The sequence below is a fragment of the Chiloscyllium plagiosum genome, unplaced genomic scaffold (assembly GCF_037043375.1).
Source record: "Chiloscyllium plagiosum isolate Xiang-an unplaced genomic scaffold, Cpla_swu_hap1 HiC_scaffold_24, whole genome shotgun sequence".
NCBI lineage: Eukaryota > Metazoa > Chordata > Chondrichthyes > Orectolobiformes > Hemiscylliidae > Chiloscyllium > Chiloscyllium plagiosum.
Genome location: NW_028270162.1, coordinates 11,917,690 through 11,942,119, shown reverse-complemented (window position 1 = coordinate 11,942,119; position 24,430 = coordinate 11,917,690). Strand labels below are relative to the sequence as shown.

The 24,430-nt window shown below is 43.8% G+C and overlaps 1 protein-coding gene across 5 annotated transcripts in view; it reads left to right on the top strand.

Moving 5' to 3' along the window:
- Positions 1 to 24,032, top strand: part of hic2 (hypermethylated in cancer 2) — an 80,502-nt gene extending 56,470 nt beyond the window's left edge. For 3 of the 5 annotated variants that reach the window (XM_043715365.2, XM_043715362.2, XM_087999898.1), the window contains one exon: positions 19,318 to 24,032. In XM_043715365.2, coding sequence (XP_043571300.1) covers positions 19,349 to 21,091 — 1,743 coding nt within the window. In that variant the 5' untranslated portion in view covers positions 19,318 to 19,348 and the 3' untranslated portion in view covers positions 21,092 to 24,032. Of the gene's footprint in view, positions 1 to 7,790; positions 8,587 to 8,789; positions 8,888 to 19,317 lie in introns of those variants that run through there. The other 2 variants (XM_043715370.2, XM_043715366.2) reach the window with 2 other exon arrangements.
- Positions 24,033 to 24,430: the final 398 nt, after the last annotated feature.

Sequence of the window (24,430 nt, the reverse complement as noted above, 5' to 3'; positions counted from 1 at the left end):
AGATTCTCACCACCTTTCTTGGTGAAAACATTTTCCTCACCTTTTTCTCTAAACCTCCTACCCCAACCTTAAATTTATGTCTTGCACCACCAAAGGGGAAGGTTTCTTCCAGTTTATTCTGTCTGTGACCCTCCGTTTTATACATCTCAATCATTTGGTGAGTGGACAAATCAATGGCATTGCAGTATAAATTGGATAAGTGCAAAGTTATTCACTTTGGAAGCAAAAACAAGGAGGCGGATTACCACCTGAATGGCTGTAAACTGGGAGAAGGGACTGTGCAGTGGGACCTGGGTGTCCTTGTTCACCAGTCGCTCAAGGTAAGGTTGAGGGTGCAGCAGGAGGTAAAGAGGCGAATGGTATGTTGGCCTTCATTGTGAGAGTTCAGAGTACAGGAGCAGGGATGTGTTGTTGCAGTTACACAGGGCCTTGGTGAGGCCACATTGAGAATATTGTGCGCAGTTTTAATCTCCTTTCTGGAGAAGGATGCTCGGTGAAGGGAGTGCAGCGAAGGTTTCCCAGGCTGATTCCGGACATAGTGGGACTGACTTATGAGGAGAGATTTACTAACGAGGTTAGGATTGTTTTAGCTGGAGTTCAGACAAATGAGGGGAGATCTCATAGAGACTTATAAAATTCTAACAGGACTAGACAGGGTAGATGCAGGGAGGATGTTCCCGATGGTGGTGGTGTCCAAAACCAGGGGTCACAGTCTGAGGATTCAGGGTGGATCATTTAGGATGGAGATGAGACATTTCTTCACCCAGAGAGTGGTGGGCCTGTGGGATTCATTATCACAGGAAGCAATTGGTGCCAGAACATTGAATGTATACAAGGGGCAGCTAGATATAGCACTTGGGGTGAATGGGATCAAAGGTTATGGGGAGAAATCAGGATTAGGTTGTTGAGTTGAACAATCAGCCATGATCACAAAGAATGGCAGAGCAGGCTCAAAGGGCTGAATGGCCTTTTCTTGCTCCTATCTTCAATGTTTCTATGTCCCCCTCAGTTTTCTCTGCTCCAAAGAAAACCACACCAGTCTATCTGATCTTTCTTCATAACTAAAACTCTCTAAACCAGGCAACATCCTGATAAATTTCCTCTGCACCCTGTCCAGTGCAATCACATCCCTTGCAGAATGCACATTCCAAAATTCCATGCAGTCCTCTTGCTGTGGCTTACCCAATCTCCCTGCTCTTAAATGCTATGCCTTGGCTAATAAAGACAGTTATCCCATATGCCACCTTAATCAATTTATTAACCTGTCCTGCTACCTGACGGTGGACATGCATATCAAGATCCCTCTGATCCTTGGTGTATCCTATTGTTCATCATAGAGGTCATTTGGAGGTTTCATACTGTCTGCATGGCTCTTCCAATGTAAGTACCATTTGAGGTTTCAAAGTTCAGAAACAAATTTCACCTAGTTTTTGTTATATATTTTCTCAATTGTACATCATGTGACCATTATGAATTAACTACTTGCACTTATTTTCCTTTAATATTTGTATGTCTGTAGACCCCCTCTCCTGGCTTCCCTACATTTGCACTCTTGGAATATTACTTTTGAAATGTATTTACCTCCTACGCCTAATACCTACAAATTAAAAGTTGTTGCTTCATCTCTTGTATTGCCCAATATAATAGACATACTACCACCTAAAGAGTCTGTAGTTCTAACATAAGAGAGAATTACATCCTCAAAATTAACTCGAGGTGTTTTACACCCTTTGAGGTACTTCTGAAGAGTGCTCAGTGTTCTAATGCAGGAATTGCAGAGAGTGGTAATGTCACTGGACTAGTAAACGGGAGGACCAAACTAATGCTGTAGGGATTATTATAGCCACTGGTGGAACTAGATTTCCCATGAATAAATCGAGTATGAAGTTCGTCTCTATAATAAAACCATCATCTTTGTTGAAAGTCCTGTCTGTTTCATGAATGTCTTGGTGGAAAGGAAATCTGCAAATTCTTTGCTGGTTGATTCTTTAACCTGACAGGCTACTCAGTTCTGGGTCAATTAAGATGGGCAATAAATGCTGGCCTTGCCAGCAATGCCCATATCCCATAAATTAAATATTAAAAATTACGCACTACAAGCTATCAAACGCCAGTGCAATATTGATATGTTTCAACGGTGTTTGATTGAGGGATAAATATCAGCCTGAATTCTTCTGTTCAACAGGTTCTTGCTGAACATAATCCCAAACTGAACTAGTCCCACCTGCCTGCTCCTGGCCAATATCCTTCCAAACCTTTCCTTTTCATGGATCTATCCAACTGTCTTTTAAACTTTGTCATTGTATCCACATCCACTACTTTCTCAGGAAATTCATTCCATATACAAACCACCTTGTGTTGAAAAAATTACCTCTTGTGCCTTTATGTCCACCTGGAAGTTAACATCTCACCTAGTAGGTAACAGTCCTAAATAGTGGCACATTCCCTAATTTTACTGACTCTGACCATAAACTTCAATTTCGTATTCACATCTTGAGAAGGCGGTTTGAAGTCTCAACCCTCCAGTTCCATAACTTGACTGTGGCCAGCTACAATGCAGTTGACATCTGTAAATGTAACATGTGGGTAGCAATGCAAACAAGGAAACTCGATCACTGCAAGAACTGATGGAAAAGCAGGAGACTGCAACTGCTGGAAATCTGAAATAAAACCAGATGTTCATCAGCACTGGTCACCACTGTGGATAGAAGAGGAAGAGTCAAACATTTCAATCTGATGACCTTTGTTTATGATTTGTAACAGAAAGATATTGATCTGAAACACTGTCTGTCTGTCTTTCTCTCCCCACAGATGCTGCTAGACCAGCTGAATTTTTTTTTTCTGATTTTTTTTTTTCTGGCTTTAAGCCCGAACCAAGATTTGCCTCACTTTCATTTTCCTTGTCAATTGCTGTCCTGCCACCTTTTGCATGCTCTGTTTTGGAATGAGTTGATTCGGAAATTTGTACTTTTGAATCTTTAGCAGCTATGCGCAAACAGATCAGGATTGATAAATTCAAAAGAGAAATTGATAATTATCCGAAAGAGAAATTTGCAAGGTTATGGGGAAAAGGTGGGAGTGAGACTAAGTGAGTTATTGCCATTCCCAGACAGAACAGGCTAAATGGCCACATTCTGTGCTGGGCACTTTACAAACAGTCCGACCAGCCGTGATCTTATCGGAGTGTGGAGCTGGTTCAAAGGGCTAAAAGGCCAATAATTTCAAATGTGTGAAATTTGTTAAGCAATTATCTACTAATTTGTTGGAGGTTAATAACCAGTGTGAAGTACTGTTGGTGCCCATCCAGCTTTTCCCAAGGGCATAGAGTCAACCACAAAGCCATGGCAAGTGAATACAGAAAAGCATTGCCAGACTATGCATTGCATCAGGAAACCCAATTTGCTTTCTGATCACTTAACCCTTTTCATTTCTGTTCCATCACATTTTTGTTCTGGTGCCAGCCCGCACAACTTTGTGTGATGAGATTTGGACTGATTTCTAGATTGTGATTGGAGTGTCATACTTCCTAGGCTGCAGTGTATGCAATATACTGCACAGGCATGTTTACCTTTCTGCTTCACCATGCGGAGTACATGGCAGGATTTCACATCCCGAGAGAGAGAGAGAGAGAGAGAGTCTTTCCTATATGAGTGTTTATATTAGATTCCGTGCTGGTCTGTTATTCCACGTGATGGCAATTTAGAAAAAGGATGAGTTTAACAGTTGCATTCATCTTGAGTTGAGAACACTTATGAAGTTTTATACAATGGACCTGGAAGGAGCAGGTTAGTTTCAGTTTATTACTTGGTTTGGAGAAACCCTCTGACATCATCATGGTTCATTAGTATGATTCCTGTTACCCTTTACTGATGTGTGACTTTAGCCTGACAAATCACTAGAACAGTGTTGTAAAAATATATAATTTATTGTTTGTGAATTTTAATAAACCATCATCAGTTTAGTTTTACTTTGCAGAAGTAAATCATCCCAGAGAAGGTACTGCTTTAACAGATTACTAATTAATTGTTGATCAAAATGCCAGGCCATGACCATCTTCAACAAAGGATAACCTGATATTTTCTAATCAACCTGTCCGGTGATATTATTACACACCTCTGGAGCAGATAGGACTTGAACCCAGGTCTCCTGGCTCAGAGTCAGAAATCACATGCCACCAGATTATAGTCCAACAATTTTATTTGCGATAGCAAGCTTTAGGAGTGCATCAAGAGCTCGTGATTTCAAATAAACCTGCTGGACTATAACCTGGTGTCATGTGCTCCTTGATGCCATACTTGGTCCAATGCTGCCTAGGTGTCAAGGCAGACAGGCAGGAGGCTGTGATTACACCCAAAATATCAACTTCTCCACCTCCTGATGCTGCCTGGCTTGCTGTGTTCTTCCAGCCTCCTGCCTTGCTGTGTTCTTCCAGCCTCCTGCCTGTCTACTTTGGATTCCAGCATCTGCAGGTTTTTTTTTGTTTCTAGTTATCGAGAGCAGTAACTCTCCCTTCACCTCTGGCGTTTCCTGATTTGTTTACATTTAAACCAAGGCTGTAATGAGGTCAGGAACTGAGTGGCAGCCATGTCCTTTAGGAATTTGTTAGCTTGATCAGGAGAGGTGCCACCAAATCACTAGCTGATGGACATCCTCCAGGGTATTTTCAGTGCCTTTCCCACCTTCAGTGCTTCCTCCATCTGAATGGTGTTCAACATAGAAGACTGATCCATCAACTGAGACTTGGGGGTGCGCCGGGGTGTGGAACTGACAGATGGTAATCAAATCTTTTTGCTAATGTTTGACCTGATTCCATGAGACTACATTGCATCCAAAGTTTATATTATAGACTGCAAGGGCAGCAATTTCCCAACAGTGTACTATACCATTACCCTGTCCTACCAGTGGAACAGGACCTACCCAGGGATGATAATGATGAATGGTGTTGCCTGAACATAGCAATATACACTGAAACATATCTTTTATAGTCAACATGAGGCTATTGCTTGATTAGTCTGTGGGACAACTCTCCCAATTTTAGCATCAGTCCACAAATGTTGGTAAGGACTTTACAGGGTCGACTGGACTGTGGTTGCTGTTCTCGTTTTCAGTGCCTTGGTCAATGTCAAGTGGTCAATCTGGTTTCCTTTCTTTATGTATTGTTGTAGTTTGATTCAACAGTCTATTGCTGGGGCATTCCCGAGGGCAGAGTGAACATTTGGGATGGCGAGCAGGATAATGCATTGAGCTGCTTTGCATTGAATGTCGTTAAGCTTCATGTGTTGCTGGACATGCCTATACCCAGGCCGGTGGGGAGTATTTCATCACACTCCTGACTTCTGCCTTGCAGATGGTGAACAGGCTTTGGGAAGTCAGGAGGGGAGTTACAAATTTGAGAATTCCCACCCGTCTGATCTGCTGTTGCAGCTGCAGTGTCTGCACGGCTGCTGATTACTTTCCCTGTAAACCCTGTCAGAAAAATAAATGTTTGTGGACGTTTGGGTGAGGAGGAGGGCGTGGTATAGTAGTTTGCTGTTGCCATTTGAATTAGTTATGACCTCCTTCAGTAGTCATCTTGTGACCATCTTGTGAGAAGTAAATTGGTGTCAGAGGACTGGGTGGTACAAATGAGCCTCTATAGCTGGGGGATATCTCTATGATGCTGCCTGAACTCTGCTAAGTTGTCTTTTCATCCCCTTTTAACTTTTGTGTCTTTCCCGCAGTTGCACTGAAGGGCAACAGCTGTCTTGTGCAGAAAGATCTTGACAGGAAATGCCACCAGGCAATTTGTTGACTTCAGTCTGAAGGACTTCCAACACTGGAGTGAGAAACTATTTCCTTCTAAGGGAAAATCCAGCTTGCTCCAGGACAGATTATGTTCCGCACCTTTTTACTGTTTGGTACTAAGACTCCTGTTGAGTCTTGGTGATCTTGGGGGTTTCTTGCATACTGCGATCATCAAACTTTTATTCCAGCATCAATTACCTGGTGGCCTTCAAGCTGTCGGGAAAACCAGGTCCTTTCTCCCACCCCCACCTCCCATCAATGAGACAAATAAATGACTTTTTAAAATTGATTCACACGAATGTGAGCATCACTGCCGCCAGGTCAGTTAAAAGTCAACCACATTGGTTCTAGGACTGGAGTCATGTGTAGGACTAACCAGGACAGCAGATTTTCTTCCTTTAAAAGACATTAATGAACCAGATGGGTGCTTTCCAACAATCGCTTCATTAGACTCCAGATTTATCCTTTTAATTTACTTCAAATTCCACCATCTGCCACGGCAGGATTCTATCCCTGGAACATTACCCGAGACTCTGGTTTAATAAACTTTCAATTGTTCCATTAGGCCAGCTTTCCTACACCTTTTTAAAAACCAAAACCTTGTCATTTCTTACTGTTGATTTACTTCCTTATTGATTGTGACCTGGGGGCAGCTCACAGCGCCAGGGACCTGGGTTCGATTCCTGCCTCGGGCGACTGTGTGCTGAGTTGGCATATTCTCCACATCATAGAGTCATAGAGATGTACAGCATGGAAACAGACCCTTCGGTCCAACCCGTCCATGCCGACTAGATATCCCAACCCAATCTAGTCCCACCTGCCAGCACCTGGCCCATATCCCTCCAAACCCTTCCTATTCATATACCCATCCAAGTGCCTCTTAAATGTTGCAATTGTACCAGCCTCCACCACTTCCTCTAGCAGCTCATTCCATACCCGTACCACCCTCCGTGTGAAAAAGTTGCCCCTTAAGTCTCTTTTATATCTTTCCCCTCTCACCCTAAACCTATGCCCTCTAGTTCTGGACTCCCCGACCTCAGGGAAAAGACTTTGTCTATTTATCCTATCCATGCCCCTCATAATTTTGTAAACCTCTATAAGGTCACCCCTCAGCCTCCGAGGCGCCAGGGAAAACAACCCCAGCCACTCCCTGTAGCTCAGATCCTCCAATCCTGGCAACATCCTTGTAAATCTTTTCTGAACCCTTTCAAGTTTCACAACATCTTTCCGATAGGAAGGAAACCAGAATTGCATGCAGTATTCCAACAGTGGCCTAACCAATGCCCTGTACAGCCACAACATGACCTCCCAACTCCTGTACTCAATACTCTGACCAATAAAGGAAAGCATACCAAACGCCTTCTTCACTATCCTATCTACCTGCGCCTCCACTTTTAAGGAGCTATGAACCTGCACTCCAAGGTCTCTTTGTTCAGCAACACTCCCTAGGACCTTACCATTAAGTGTATAATTCCTGCTAAGATTTGCTTTCCCAAAATGCAGCACTTCGCATTTATCTGTCTGTCTGCGTAGGTTTCCTCCAGGTGCTCCGGTTTCCGCCACAGTCCAAAGATGTGCAGATTGGGCAGTGTTGCATGGCCAATTCACCTATTTTGTTCGGTGCATTAGCCACGGGTAAATGTGGGCGGACGAATGGGTCTGGGTGGGTTGCTTTTCGGAGGGTCAGCGTGGGCTTGCTGGCCCGAAGGGCCTGTTTCCATGCCGTAGAGAATCTAATCTTTCTTCTGCTTACTGATAGGCTCCCAAGTCGAGCAGCTCCAACATGGACTGGCCAGAGGTAGTACAGAGCCTGAAATGCTCAAGCTTACCACCGGGGAGCCGGAAGCATGGCAGAGAATGTTGCAATTCCAAATTGCTTTGTTTTGTAGTAAATTAGGGTCAGAAGCCACTGGAGAGGGGACCTCCAAGTAGAACACCGAGCCTGTCCCGTTAGCACAGTGGAAATGTGAAAATAGCAGCTTGAGATGAACAGTGTGGTCAGGTGGAGAGGATTGGGAGAGCCAAGAAACTTCAGCTGTGAACGTAGTTTGGAGAAATTAGGACTGTGCAGTACAGAATTGTACAAGTATACTACTCCCTGCCTCCTGGATGCTGACATGTCCCGGCCACAGCAATTTCTCGTTAATCACTAACCTCATTCCTGATCTCAGCCGCTGCTAGCCCTGGTGTGCACCAACCAGAATAGGGAACGGCCTCACCACACGCGTTATTTCGTACAAGCCGTGCTGTGAGTTAACCAGTTCGGCTGGTTCGACCAGAAAACCCCAAAGCTGAGCAGCGAATGAAGGAGGCCTTTTTTTTTATCCCCCCCAAGAGTTGCAGTACAAGTCAACGCCTCTCCCTCTGAACTGCCGCTGGGGTTGAAACTGTCCGCTTCAAGTTTGTTTGTATTTTAGCGCTTTTACATCTGTTGGAGGGAACAGTTGCTTTAATTAGCTTTCGGTGGGGAGGATTTTACTCACTGGTAGATCACCCACTTCCTCACTTCGCCAGAGTGAGTGAAAGGTCAAAAAAGACTTTGGATTTTAATGTGTTATGCACTGACTGAGTGAAAGTCGTTCAGGATAGTCTGCAGTGAGACCTCCTGGTATTTATAGCTCTCCCTGAGTGTGTCCCACTCTCCTGACTCGCCACCACATAACAGATGAAGCCCGATTATCTGTCCATCCGCTTGGCTCTGTGCAGTCGCAAAATGACATGAACACGCCAACGTGCTGGAGAAAGTCGACAGGTCAGGCAGTTTCTGTGGAGAGAGGAAACGGGGTTAACGTTTCAAGTCCGGTATGACTTCTGTTTTGTTTTTTTCTCTCTCTCTCTCTCGCTGTTGATTTTTTTTTAAACAGGATAGTTGTGGTATCTCTCCACACTCCCACACTCCTCCCCGCCCCGCCTTATTGTAGAAATCAGGAGGGGTGGGTGGTACAGAGCCTTAGCAGACAATTCTAGTCAACAAGAAACTTCAGCTGTGAACGTAGTGTGGAGAAATTAGGACTGTACAGTTGTAATGCCCCGACCACCGGACCGGCAGACCTGAGTACAAGTCCCACCTGCTCCAGAGGTGTCTGATAGCAACTCTGAACAGGTTGATGAAAAATATTTTTTATATATATAAACCTTTTAAGGGGAGCTTTGGCAGGAGTTGTCAACGTACCGTGGGGTCTGGACAGAGTAGGTAGAGATAAACAAAAGAGTATACGTATGGGATGAACGGAAGGCTATAGATCTAGGGCATTATTTTAATTTGCCCTTGGTAGTGTTCGGCAAACATCGTGAACCAGAGGGCTGGACCGCTTCCTGTTCAGAAATTGCTGGAAAAAGTTCAGTTTGTCTGACAGCATCCAAGGAGAGAAACCAGAATTAGCAATTCGGGTCGAGTGGCCCTTCCTCAAAACTTTTTCTGATTTACACCATCCGTAGTTACCTTGGTTTACAATTTCGGTAGGGAGAAAGGTACTTGTTCTTGACCATTGCATAATTGACGGGCCAAATGGCTTTTTTCTGTGTGTTGTAGACATCTGAGACTCCGGAAAACGATCTAGAATGAGAGAGCACAGCTATAAAGAAATTTCTTGTGAGAAGAAACATTGGGGTAGGGAATGCATTGTTTGGAAATGTGACGGAGGCAGTTTCAACTGAGGCATTTGCTAGGGTATTGAATGATTATTTAAATGGAAACAAATAAAAAATTGCTTCACATGGGACAAAGTCAAAGCTTTTAATCTATCCCTCATCAGAAACTAGGACACAGGAAGCAGTCTGTGGGGGGGGGGGACGTCACCAAATCTATTCCTTGTAGTGAAATGAAGACACAACCAAAAGCTTTGACAACTTGTCAGTTTTTCACAAGGCTGAAGTTCTGTACTACCAAGGAATAATTTATGTATCAAGAACAGCATTCATGGCTGAAGGGGGAAAGGTAGGAGAATGAAGCTAAGTCAATGCTCATTCAGAGAGCCAGTCCAGAATTGATGGACTAAATGGCCTCCTTTTGCGCTGTAACAGTTCTGTCGTGCACTTGCACGCGTGAATTTAACTGCATGTGAATGGCATTCCTTTTCATTTATAATTGAGATATTTTTCTGTCCCACTTTGTTGTGTTTCTTCCACTCCCTTGGATTCCTTTCTAACAGGTCATCAGTCCACTGCTGGTCCACAGGCAGGTAGCAGGAAGAAAGTGCAAACTCCTGAGCTGTTTTTTGTTTTAATGAGAGGCAGATTGGAGAGAGTAATTATTCTTCATGATCCACGTCAAAGTTGGCCAAATCCCCTTGTTGTTCATCAGTTTGCAATAGAACGGTGAACACTGAGAGTTGGCTCTGATCTGATCCCTGAGTCCTGCATTGCTTGACAATTCGATCTCTCGGGAGGCTTTTGGAAAACATTCTGTAGCCCTGGGCTTTAGACATCTCCCAGGAGAAAGGTTCAACAAAGGTGCCTCTACAGTGTAATGAAACATCCCAAGACACTTCAGAAAAGCATTAGTAAGCAAGGTACACTGCCAAGCCCCATTAAAGGAACACCAGGGCAGGAAAGAGGAAGACTTTAAGGTGCAGAACAGGAAATGATGGGGAGGGGGTTACAGAGTCGGTGGCTAGAAGCAAAGCTACCAATGATGAAGCCACAAAAGTTGGAGATTCAATCAAGATTTGGAGGGGCTGGAGGAGATAGCAGGAATAGGGAAGATTGGCATATCGTTAAAAGGGAGCAGTCGTCTTTTTGTTCAAATTGTTATTGATCCTGTTACCTTCTGAATTTTAAGGCTTTAATTTCGAAACCTTTATACTTCATCATACATAGATAAATGCCTTTCTTCAAAGTATTAACGTACTAAATAGCTGTTGGGAATATTTTGGTTCGCGTTCAAATGCATAATTACTGTCAGTTATTAAAAATAACTATAGAAGAGCACTGATAAATCATCTTGCTTTGCTGTCAAACTGTTAAATAATTGAAGGAGGCGCTCAAAATGCCACAGGGAAACCTATTGAAAATAATTTTGCAGAATTGCCAACTTTAAGTCCATTAACTTTAATTATCTGGGAAACCAACCTGCCAGACACTAAGGATCATAGCAAGCGTCTGGCATATCCGGCTCAGTTTCAGCGTAATATTTAACTTATTTCATTTTTGTCTTTTTTTTTTAAGAAAGGTGTGTTACTTGTGCCCACATGTCAACTTTTCTCTGTGAATATTCTTTGTTTTCTTCCTCTGCTCCATTCAGTACATCATAAATCGTGGGATGATTGTTGAGGTATAGTATCGATGCACCCAGGTCCCAAGATATCGCAGAAAGGTGTGATAACTAACTTCATTACAACGTTGAAGAGTTGAGATTTGCATTGATAATGTGGAGTAAACGACACTGTATGGGTGTATGTATATGTAGGCTTTTAATGTGGACACGCCTGTGTCCCCAGGACAAATATCCATTTTTTATTTAATATAGTGCCATGGTATCATGTGCATGGGTGGGTGTTGCAGTGGAATGTCACTGGGCTAGTAAGAGGCCTGGGGTAATGTTCTGGATGCACTGTTTCACTTCCTGTGGATAAAATTAATTAAATGTAGAATTGACGATTATTCTAAGCAATGGTGACCACAAAATTGTGGTTATAAAAACCCCTGAGAAAGAGTCACTGGACTCAAACGCTAACTCTGATTTCTCTCCTCCAGTGCTGTCAGAATTGCTGAGCTTCCCCAGCAATTTCTGTTTTTGTTGTAAAAACCCATCGCTTTTAGGAAAAGAAATCTGCCATCCTTGCCTGGTCTAGCCTTGACTCCAGACCCACAGCAATGTATTCGGCTTCCCTGTGATGAGGCCCAGCAAGCCAAGCAATCTGGGATGGCTTAAAAACTGCTGGCTGGCTTTGTCAGTGACTCACATACCCCATGAGAGAGTTTTTAAAAGGTACATGTGCCTCTGTGAGTGTACAGTAGTGTGTAAATGTATGGAAGCCATGACTCAGTGGGTAACTCTCTCTTTCTTAGTCAGAAGTTTGTGCTTTCACATTCCACTCTGCAGACTTGAGAACGACGATAGGGCTGGCATTCAGTTGAACAGAGGGAGTTCTGAATTGTCAGTGGCTGTCTTTTGGATGAGATGCTGAACTGAGGTCTTTCTGCTCCCTGCTGTCAATGTAAAAAATATTTATTTGACCAGCTGGGTTGTTCTCCATGGTGATCGAACCAATGTTTCATCATCTAGCAACACCATGAGCAGGTGACCTCCTCTTTTTATCACATTGCTGTTATAGGATCTTGCCATGCTTCCTATAGGTAAATAGTGACTGGCATTTCAAAAGTGTTTGCTGGCAGTGAAGCATTTGGAAAACTCCTGTGATCATGAAAGGCACTATATAAATGCAACTTGGTGCATATATATACATATTGTTGCACAGATTTTGTCTGTCATGCATGTGAGGGGTATCTGTAGTTGCACAGGTAAACATAGCCCCATGAATTGTTGGGTGAAACCTTTTTGTAAGATTTGTTTTGAGGAATCTTTTGGGTTGCTCTTGTAGGGCGACTGAATGAGGTTTGACAAGAGTGCTTCCTTGTCTGTTAACCATGTGATCGAGCTGTTCAGCTTGAGAAGAGAAGGCCTTTTGATTGATCAGCCAGTGCTACGACGCGGTTCAATGGCAGTTTTGTGCTTCATTCAAAACATTTAAAATGAGAGGAGCCTTTTTTGAGCATTTTATTTTTCAGTTGGAGTATTTCATGCATGGTGTGCGTATGCGTGTATGCTCTTTTATGGACCGCCCGAATTTAAAAATCTTTACAAAATTCTACGTTTCTGAAATTATTTCCGACATCACCAAAAACACACCAGGGCTGTATCAGTGCTTTTAAAAAATACTTCTTTTATATTGATATGCTTTCACCCTCTGGCGATGCTTGTCATATTTTTAGGCTGATAAAATGGCGAACATGCTTAAATGGTTAAACAACCTTTTTAACTCTTTTTATATGCAATAGTGGATGGTCAAAAAAGCTGCAGTCCTATGTCTGTTCCCGCCTTGTGAGGCAAGGTGAATATGAAGGATCCTTGCCATGGTTCAATGATGTCTAAAATGTCTTGATTAAATTAGAGAAGAAACATGAAGATGCTGGCTGTTTTGGCGTTTTTTCCTTTGGGGTATTAGAATAGTCAGTGAAATTACTGATTCTACATTTTCTTAACTTCAGATAGGATATTCTGCACCAGCATGTCTGTGACAGAGCAAAACTGACTCAGCAAGAAGTTTTAGCTAACACCATAAAAGGCTAAAGAACAGCTGAATTTGTTTCCGAAGCAGCAGTCTTAATTAATTAATTACTGTTGTTTGAAAAGGTGTCTAACAGGCTTGTACCCTTCTCCTTCTCCACCCCGTGTCTCTGCTGTCTTTACGTTTTTTGGGAAGTGAGGTCTGTTACTTACAGTTTTGAAAATGAACATATGGATATTGGTGCTGGTGATTGGGAGAGTATATCGTCAGCCTCTGCTTTTGATATATTGATGGGTTAGATGAGGAAAGCAGCAGGTGGCTTGTGTGAAGCATAAACTCCGACACAGTATTGGGCTGAGAAGTCTGATTGTGTTGCAGAAGTCAGTAAGATACATCCACCTCAGATGTTGTGGATTCAGACATAACTGGAGCTTGTAGCTTGTGTGGGGCAGAACTGGGAAAGCACAGCATCATTTGATTTGCAGTTTTCATGAGGCATTAAATTTCTGACTGTTCCAGTTGCTATGGTTGGGGAAGATGTCAGCCCCCAAAAGATTTCTGGTAAGGAAGTGCCGCTGGGAATCCATTCTAAAAATGCTGCAACTCTCCACCAGCCTGACAGCATCTGAGATTAGTGAGTACCGGAGTGTTTCCAGCATTGAGAGTTTATTTTAATTTCAGTATTTCTCTAATCTTGATCAATATTCTTCCCTTGACCAATGTCACTGCAGAAGTAAAATAATTATGGGATCTTGCTGTGCATGTTTTCTGACACTGCACTCAGTCACTATGACTTGGTTGTCTGTGAAACACATTGTCCTGTCTCTCTCAACCATTTCTGTTCTTTGCAAAGTACCTATTTATTCACCGATTGGAGGTTCATTATTAAATCTGATTTAAATTTTTAAAAATTTGTTTGGTGATGGAAAGCGTTTCCACTATGACTAAAACTGATACTCTTGGTTAACCATAGCATATGTACATGTTCTGAAGCAACATGAAGTTTGTAAGCTGAACTGTTTCTTCCCCTCCTTTTTAAAAAGAATCACAAAGGCACATTCATAACATCCTCTGACTCCATCCCTATCTCTGATAAAACCTCATCCATGACTTTGCGATCTCCACGCTTGACTATTCCAGCACTCTTCTGAATGGTCTCTTGCATTGTCCATACCAAGGGCCATCCTTAACTAAGACTTATTTTAAAGTGTAGTATTCCCTTTTTGTAAAGAAGTTATCTTTAGTTACCCAAAACTTTGTGCTATCCATATTCTAATTGGAACTAAGGTCCATTCACATTTGGATTTGTCGACTACATCCAATCCTGGTTAAGCATTTCCTCAACTTTTAAGATTCACATCCTTATTTTCAAATTCCTCCAAGGTTTTGGCTGCTTTTTCTTGATGATCTCTCCTTTTGCAATACTGGGATATCTGTGCACCTCGAATTCTGGCCTCTTGAGCATCCCAATTTTAATCACCCTACAACTGGTGGTCAACAGCCAAGACCCTAAACTTTGGAATTTTCATATTACACCTTTTGCTTTACTGTATGCTTTCCTCTTGTGCCATTCCTTAGCATCTAGCTCTCCTGTGCCTAGTATGTCAAAATCTATATGCTACTGCTTTCACAAAGTACCTCAGCTCATTTTGCTATATTAAAGACACTTTATTAACACAATTTGCTGATGTTGAAATTGGAGCATGTGACTTGTAAGCAGTTGTTTTTCAATATAAATTTACTGTCCAACTTTCAACTTTTTTGGGGGATTTTTTTTGTGAGTGCAGCTTATGGTTTTTGGGTATTCAAGACAGAGTTGTATTACCTTAGTAAGCGCTTCAAAGATCTGAAATCACATCACATAAGGGAAATACTTCCCCATTTGCTACTCTGCTACCATGTCCTAAATAAATTCAGAAGCATGTTCCCTGTTTTGTAGGAAAGTGAGTGACCGTTTTGAACAGAGTACAGTCCCGTAGACAGCGGTGAAGTAAATAACCAGTCGATTTTGGTGCATTCATGAAGAGAGCTGCTGATGTGGACATAGCAAGAGTCTCTTAATGAAAAGTGCTGTGGTTTTTTTTTACATGCACCTCATTGTAGGGTCTCTTTGAGATTTCATTCAGTGCAGTACTCCCTCAATAATAACAACCAAAAATTTACACATAGCTTGTGCCTTCAATATAAAACAATAATCTGCAAGTTCTCCACAAGGTAGTGATCGGCAATAAATGTGGAGAGGTACAGAGCGAGAAGAGTAAGTATGCTGGAGATGCTCTAGCTCGATCAGGTCAGTAAGATGGCACCAAACCAGGCCATTCATTGAGTTTGAACTATGAAAGACATGGCTGCATGGTTGACCAGTGTAATTTAACTGTCTGAAAGCTGTGGGGACGTTCGAGTATCCCACTGAACTATCTGATTCTGTTATGTGCTGAAGTCCTGCAGTAGGCCCAGAACCTCCTGCTGACATGGCATAGGTTTAAGGTGAGAGGGGAAAGATTTAAAAGGGACCGAAGGGACAACATTTTCACACAGAGTGGTACGTATACGGAATGAGCTGCCAGAGGAAGTGGTGGAGGCTGATACCATTACAACACTTAAAAGGCATCTGGATGGGTATATGAATAGGAAGGGTTTACAGGGATATAGGCCAAATGCTGGCAAAAGGAACTAGATTAGTTTAGGATATTTGGTCAGCATGGTTGAGTTGGACTGAAGGGTCTGATTCTATGCTGTACATCTGTGACTCTATTTTGAGCAACGATTTACATAAGCTATCTGATTTAAAGTAACCGATACCAAATATTGGAAAAAGCCAGTGACCCTTCCAATATTAAAACCGAAAGAACTGCGGATGCTGGAAATCAGAAAGGAGAAAGTGAGGTCTGTAGATGCTGGAGATCAGAGCTGGAAATGTGTTGCTGGAAAAGCGCAGCAGGTCAGGCAGCATCCAGGGAACAGGAGAATCGACGTTTCGGGCATAAGCCCTTCCTGAAGAAGGGCTTATTCCCGAAACGTCGATTCTCCTGTTCCCTGGATGCTGCCTGACCTGCTGCGCTTTTCCAGCAACACATTTCCAGTGGAAATCAGAAACAAAAACAAAGTTGCTGGAAAAGCTCAGCAGGTCAGGCAGCATCTGCGCAGAGAAATCAGAGTTAACATTTCAGGCCTGGTGAACTGACGGGTAGCTAGGAAAATGTTGATTTATATGCAGAAGGTAGGGTGGGGGTAGGGGATAAGAAATAAATGATAGGTGGGGGTAGAGCCCAAAGAGAGAAGAGAGCAGTTGGACAGACAAAGGATTTGATAATGATCTGGCAAGGAGAATGAATAGCTGTTAATGGAGACTGTCAGTAACTAACAATAGGTAGTGTGTGATGGCAGACTATGTGATAACTAGGCCTGATGTGTGTGGGATTGGGGACTAGGGCATGGGAGAATTCAGGCCCTAGAATTATTGAACTCGATATTGAGTCCGGAGGGCTGCAGGACCCCAAGTGGAAAATAAGGTGGTGGTCCTCCAGTTTGTGCTGAGCTTCTCTGAAGCACTGCACCAAGCCTGAGACAGATCTTGCTCTCAGCTGCCTCCTCATCGTCATTGCCATGCAATCCCTTTCCACGCCCATCCCCCACCAGGATGGTCTCAGGGCTGTCTGTTTCGTCCTGGAGCAAAGGCCTGAACTGTCCCCACCCCCCCTCCTCCTTTGGCTAAGCTCCTCCTCACACTCAACAACTTCTCTTTTAACTCCTCTCATTTACTCCAGACCAGAGGGGTGGCCAAGGGGACCGACATAGGCCCTGGGTTTATGTCTGTGTAAAAGTGGCAGGCAACTGGCAGCTCTTTTTTGCAGATGTTCTGTGGAGTGGTCACCCAGTCTACGCTTTGTTTCCCTGATATATAGAAGACCACAGTGTGAACAGTAAATGAAGGAGACTAGATTGTGGGAAGTGCAAGTAAAGTGCTGCTTCACCTGGAATGTGTGTTTGGGCCCTTGGATACCGAGGAGGGAGAAGGTAAATGGGCAGGTGTTACACCTTCGGTGGTTGCGGGGAAGATGTGGGGGGCTGTTGGGAGTAAAAGACAAGTGGGCCAAGGTGACCCGGAGAGAATGGTCCCTGTGGAAGTCCGACAAGGGAGGGGAGGGGAATCGGTGTCTGGTGGTAGAAATGGCAGCTGATGATCTTCTGGATGTGGATGCTGGTGGATCTGGTAGGTAAGGATAAGAGGAACCTTATCGCTATGGCAGGAAGGAAGAGAGGGTGTGAGGGCAGAAGTGCCGGAGGTGGGTCAGACCCAGTTGAGGGTCCTGTCAACAACGGTGCAGGGGAATCCTCAATTGAGGAAGAAGATGGACATTTCGGAGGCTCCCTTGTTGAAGTTGGCATCATTGGAACATATGTGACAGAGACTGAGGAACTGAGAGAATGGAATGGTGTCTTTACAGAAAGCGGCGTGTGAGGATGTATAGTCCAGGTAGCTGTCGGGAGTCGATGGGTTTATAGTGGATATTAGTGGCCAGTCTATCCCCAGGAATAGAAACAATTGTTGAGAAATGGAAAGGAGGAGTCAGAGAGAGACCAGGTGAAGGTGGGGTGGAAACTGGAAGCAAAAATCCAATTCTGGGCAAGAAAGGGAAGCAGCCCCAATGATATCATTGATACATGGGGGAAAGGGTTGTGGGTGGGGCCAGAATTGTACTGGAACAAGAAATGTTCCACACACCCCACTGCTCAGACGGGCATAACCAGGGTCTATGTGGGTCCCCTTGACCACCCCTCTGGTCTGGAGTAAATGAGAGGAGTTAAAAGAGAAGTTGTTGAGGGTGAGGAGGAGGGTGGTGTGGGAGTGGGGACAGTTCAGACCTTTGCTTCAGGACGAAGCAGAGAGCCCGGAGACCATCCTGGTGGGGGATGGGCGTGGAAAGGGATTGCATGGCCATGATGAAGAGGAGGCAGCTGTAGTCCACAAACTGGACATTCCAAATGTAATTTTATACAAAGCATGTGGAGTTAAGCTGAATAAATGAGCATTTAATTTTTCATTTGGTAAAATGAGATTATACTGTCTATTTCTGTTGCACAACCATTATTCTTCAAAGCATTTTCTAAAAAGCTGTGTATCTCAGTACTTCCTAATCTGCAGATGATATCCATGTGCATCAATATATTTATATCCTGTTTAATTCCATATTGCCAAACCTTTTGGTGATGTTTATTTCAACATTTGAAAGTGTCCAAATTTTGGATGGAAGAAACTTGTGATAATCAATGGTGTAGTTACAGTTACAGGGTAGTGGTGGCAGTGGGGAGAGAATTTTCAGTGTGTCTCCCTCCACCTTCCGATCCATCACTAAATTAGTGGCCATAAAATCGCCTCCCTCTATTCTGCCTGGTCAACTTTGGACACTTTTAGGAGGAGAGGTTTGGCCATTCAGCCCATCGAGAACCTGTGCAGAGATGTTACTAGACACCACTGGAGCAGGTGGGACCAGAACCCAGGTATTTAAGCCAAGAGGTAGGGACAGTACCACTGTGCTGCTGCTGTCGATATTTATAACCAACCTGTTCAGATGTGTTATGATATTCCCCCTGAATTCGGTGAGACTTGAACCAGGGCCTCCTGGCTTAGAAGCATGGACCCAAAAGAGCCCTTCAATTCTTTTTCTGCCGACACCACATCAACATCACATTGATTTTTCTTTTTCCCTGATACACTTCTGGGGCAAGTGGGACGTGAACCCAGGTTTTCAGGTCCAGAGGTGGGGAAGCTGCCACTGTGCCATAAAGACCTTTCAGCCCATCATTTTAATTAAACATTGTGAGCTTTGGGCCAAGTAAATTGGTCCCTTTTTGAAGACGCATCCTCAGCACTACCCTAGCCCAAAGTAATAATTAAGTGTGTTGCTGGAAAAGCACAGCAGGTCCGGCAGCATCCCAGAAGCAGAACAATCGATGTTTTGGACATAAGCCCTTCATCAGTAATGCGGTCCCTGATGCTGCCTCACCTGCTGTGCTTCTCCAGCGCCACACACCCAACCCTGATCTCCAGCATCTGCAGTCCTCTTTCTCCAAAGTAATTACTGTGTTATGCAGAGGAAACTGAATGTGGCCAACATTGATGAGCTATCCTTATGAAGCATGCATTGATATCTGCAGGTAAATGATTGACGTGTCTGCCACTCCTCACCAACAGCAAGTATTGGGGAACACCAACTTGATGAGAGGGCACGCGCATAAAGTCTTTTCAATGCTTTTTCTAATAACGTTTAAGCATGTTTGTTATTTTGCTTTTATTTTCCAGGTGGTTAAAGTTTGAGGAATTAGAGGTGGAAATGGAGCTCCCAAATCACGCCAAACAACTGCTGCTGCAGCTAAACCAACAGAGAAGCAAGGGGTTCTTCTGTGACGTTATCATTGTGGTGGAGAATGCCCTGTTCCGTGCCCACAAGAACATCCTGGCAGCCAGTAGCATGTACTTCAAGTCCCTCGTGCTCCATGACAACTTGATCAACCTGGACACTGATATGGTCAACGCCACCATCTTCCGACAGATCCTCGATTTTATCTACACCGGGAAGCTCCTGGGCACGGACCAGGCCAGCGAGCAGAACTTTAACGCCCTCCTGACGGCGGCCAGCTACCTCCAGCTCCACGACCTCGCCGCCGTGTGCAGGAAGAAGATGAAGCGCATCGGCAAGACTTTGCACGGCAAACTGGTGGGCCCAGGCCCAGGGAAACCCGGGCGAGGGCACCGGCTGCCCTCTGCCCCTGTCATCCAGCCGCGCTACTCGGGCTCCCCCGAGGCTCTCCAGAGGCTCCAGGCTGGGGAGCTGCACCGGGTGGAAGTCACCGGGGATGAGTTGTACCTCGCTAGCTCGAACAAAGGAAACCCTCACTCTCTCGGCCAGAACGGCGGCACCAGCAAAAGCAGCAATACTAATAACAGCACCAACAGCAACAAGGGGGAGCACGAGCAGATGCTGGGCCTGGACCTGTCCAAGAAAAGCCCCTCGGTCCCTCCCCACATGTCTCAGGAAGACATGCAGCTCGGAGAGTGCAGTCAAGGCGGCTCTCCGCATCCTGCCTCTGTTTCTACCACCAACAGTGCCCCCTTCGAAGATGGCGCCGCCAACCCTCACAAAGCAGAGAACAGTGATTGCCCGGAGAGGAGTGATCTGGCCTCTGACGCCCAGATCCTGGCCGACACGGGACAGCCCAAGGGCTTCCGCCTGGCGGTTCGGGGTGGTGCCCCCTGGCTGAAGCAGGAGAAGGTGTATGGCAGGCCGGAGGGCGCCAACTGCCGGGACGAGGGGGCCTCGCTCCTCAACGGGGTCATCATGGGTCCCCTGGTCAAGTCGCTGGAGCGGGATTCCGGGCGTCACTTTGAGCACGCCGTGCGCTGTAAAGAGGAAGAGGATGATGAGGTGGAGGAGGAGGAGGGAGGGGAGGAGGAGAACGGCAGAGAGTGCAGCGAGGACAGCGCCCAGAGCGGCGAGGAGGACGCAGTGGCCGGAGGAGGAGGTGGCGGCCACGGCTACAGGCCGGGCCAGGACGGCTTCGAGCCAGCGGGGTACGGCGACAACCTGTACGTGTGCATCCCCTGCGGCAAGGGCTTCCCCAGCTCGGAGCAGCTCAACGCCCACGTGGAGAGCCACACCGAAGAGGAACTGTACCTGAAGGAGGAGGTGGATGGTGGCCTGGCTGCCCCCAACCCGCCGTACCCCAGCGACTCACGGCCCTACAAGTGCTCAGTCTGTGAGAAGAGCTACAGGGACCCCTCCACGCTGCGGCAACACGAGAAGACCCATTGGCTGTCCCGGCCCTTCCCGTGTAACATCTGCGGGAAGATGTTCACCCAACGGGGCACCATGACCCGCCACATGCGCAGCCACTTGGGCTTGAAGCCTTTTGCATGTGAGGAGTGTGGCATGCGTTTCACGCGGCAGTACCGATTGACCGAGCACATGCGGGTCCACTCGGGCGAGAAGCCCTACGAATGTCAAATCTGTGGTGGCAAGTTCACGCAGCAACGCAACCTGATAAGCCACATGAGAATGCATACCTCACCAACATAAGCCAAAGACTCCAACCTCAATTATATATTTTTGTGTGTGTGTGTGTGTGTGTGTGTGTGTATGTTTCTTTCTCCTCTCCCACATCTCTCCAGCCTCCTTTACAACATGTTTTCAATGGGAGAACGAGCAACTGGGTTGGGAGGGTGATTGATTGATCGGGGAACGGGGTCTTTAGTTTCCAATAGTTGTTTAGGGGAAGAAAAAGAATCCTCGAAGCTTCGAGGTGCTTGTTTTATTAAGAAGTAAGGACCTTTTGTAATTTTTATGTGAATGTTTAAACTGGAAAGTTGAGGATCTAGCTGGGGTAGTTTGGTGTAGGCTGGACTTGCTGTTATTTCCTTAGGTACATTTTCCTTTGTATTTCCTCCCGAGTTTAGCTCCTCTCCCTGTGCTGAACAAGTCTGGTTGAAGTGACTTATCAGCTTGCTACCTCTTCACAATGATAATTTATAAGGAAAAAGTACGAAATAAAAGGTTTAGTCAAATAATATTGCAAGGGAAAAGGGGGATAGATCTCTTTAAAAAGTAATAACAATGAATTTAAGATTTAGTATTTCCATTTTGACATTGTCCATCCCAGCTCTTTTTGATTCTATCCGAATGTTGGCTGATTTTTTTTTCCCAAACCAGACCAGATAAGACTTGTACGTTTTATCTGCCTCGACCAAATTATCTAAAAGTGTACAGTGTTTGAATGTTGAGCCATACACTCGAAGTCATGACTGCTTCAGAGTTGCTGCAGTCATACTGGTTAATGGCCAGTTCCGTGGTGAGGGTGGGAAAGGGTGTGTGGGGTAAGGGAAATGGGGCTTGTATTTTCAATAGCTTTTTATTGGTGAGCTGCTGAACCCAAGAGAAGATGAACTGCATGGCGTGGAAAGAGTTAAACTGGTGTTTACATAGGTCTGCTAGCCAGTAAAGGCCTACCCATTATTGTTAGCATGGTACGGAAGTTATAGTGAAGGCAGCAAGGTGTGTGGATAATGAGCTTTTTGTCTCTTAGCTGTACATTCCTGATGAAACCAAATTCACAATTGCTGCATAGAAACAAAGACTATAGTGAATCAGGGCACGCAGAGGCAGATTTTGATGGCTTTGATTGGAACAGATTTCCAACTACTTTGGAAAAGGTTTACAATGTATCTGTCACAATAGCGCCTAAAATGCCCTAATACAAAGATACAGAAAGCTTTTTTAAACAAATATATATATATATATATATAATATATATATAGGGCTGGTTTAGGGTTTTTGTGTTTTTTTTTTAAATGATAATTTCACGTTTTGATAATTGATTCAGTTTGAACATTGTATGAGTCCTGATGGAAAAATATCTTTTTTTTTTGGTTAGACCTCTCAAACCGAGTGTAGGTACGGAGGAAGGAGGGGATTCACAAGAAAGGGGCCCCTTTCTTAAATGAACCAAGTTGAGTCGTTTAGTTTTGGCATTTGGGCTGACAAAAATGACTTGGACAGCACGTGATCATATTCCAGTTTGTTTTACTGAGGGGACACTGGAGCAAGTCCACATGGTCTTTCCTTATTTCCCAAGATTTTTTTTTGTTTTCTTTTGTTTTAAATATATATGTTTAATATATATATATGTTGGGATGAAACGAAGATCTAAATAAACTAGTGATTACAGCTCAAACAATTGAACAGAGTGCAGTACCGTTCTCAGCACTTAAAACGAGTATGACATTATGTTTGTGTACAGCGAAGGTATTGTACAGGAGCTTTCCTTTCAAGTAGTTATGTAGAATTGCAGTTGATAGATTTTTATTCAAAGGAAAATTTAAAAAAAATTTAAAAAATGGTAAACTTTCCAAACTGTGACAATAAAAGGTTCATAATTCAGGGATTGTTCAGCACCTGCACAGTGCAGTAATCTCAACTACATTTATATAATGTCATAATGTATCGAGACATTTTCTGTATTTTAATGAGAAGCAGAACACTAGTTTCATATTTAAGATTTTGATGGGGTGGGGAGGGAGGGGGTACTTTTGTTTTCAGATACACACAAAGAGCCTCGGATGAGGTCTAGGCAGCTCATGCAAAAAAAGTAAAATATAGGCTGTAGTCATTCGTTCCTGTTGATGTTTTTTTGTGTTCCTTTTTGTTTTGAAAGTTATCAGAGTTGTATAAAAAATAAAGCTCATACCCAAATTCACAAAAAAGAAACTATTTTTAAACCAAAGCACATTTTAATGAGTATGAAAAAACCTCATGTGACTCAAAAAATTATGTATTTATCTCATTGTTTACATGTAAACTTTCAACAGTCTCAGACCTCAGCAGAATGCTTCTTTCTGACAAAAATGGTGCAAACTTAACACTTTTTTGACAGTGTTCTTTTTATCAATATATGTATGTATTTGCAGTAATGAATGTATTTATTTCTTTTTTGAATCCTGTACACACTGTTTGCATTTAAGTTTCAGTCCATATGCAAGAAACTGTATAAGTTGGACCTTTTACAGAAAAAAAAATCTCAGAGACTTACCACATAGCCATAAACCGCATAACCTGTGAAGACATTATTTGCAAAAGACTGGACAATTTTTTTTTTCTCTATTGGCTTTGCATTGAAGATGTAATATGTTTGTTGTATTTAATACAATGTGTTTCTTTCTTGTCACAATGCACATTCATCCTAAGTCACTGCATGGCAAGCATTCCACATCCTGCCACTGCGTAGCTTGGGGTAACAGTATTTATCTTTTTTTTTGTGTTCTGAAATCGTCACTTTCTCGCGCAAAAAAAAAAGCTAGAATTCAGGTCAGGGCTGCATTATTTGCAGCTCAAAATTGTCATGTGTCATATAATAAAAATAGACAAATGAATGCTGAACTCAGCATTCAGAAACGTTACAGTCTTAATGTACAGCAATCAAACTCTTATTTTACAATCTTTTCATTAAAAGCTTGACTGAAAACCATTCATGTCTCTTGTCCTTCACTTTAGCAGCATCCCAGGTGAAAGTGATGTTAATGTTTGTGGTGGCAGGTGGAGGTAATGCTGAAGTATTGATCTATGAGTTTTAAGCACCAATGTTTGATGTGTGTAGCCTCTTTGATAGATCACTTGAGGTGCCTATAATGGGTGTTTTTGTCTCCTATTTTGCACCATATTCCAGGATCTGTGAATATTTAGATTTAAGAAGGGCCATGCAGCTTGTGCTTGTAACTCTACCATTTCAAGAAAAGTTAAATCTGTTGCCCATCATCAACCTTATTAATGTAAAAGCTTCTAGGTTCCTCAATTACTGTGAAGGAATTTGCAGTTCTGAAGGTGATTTGTATGCTTTTTTGCGTGGCCTTTGCTATGACCATCCAA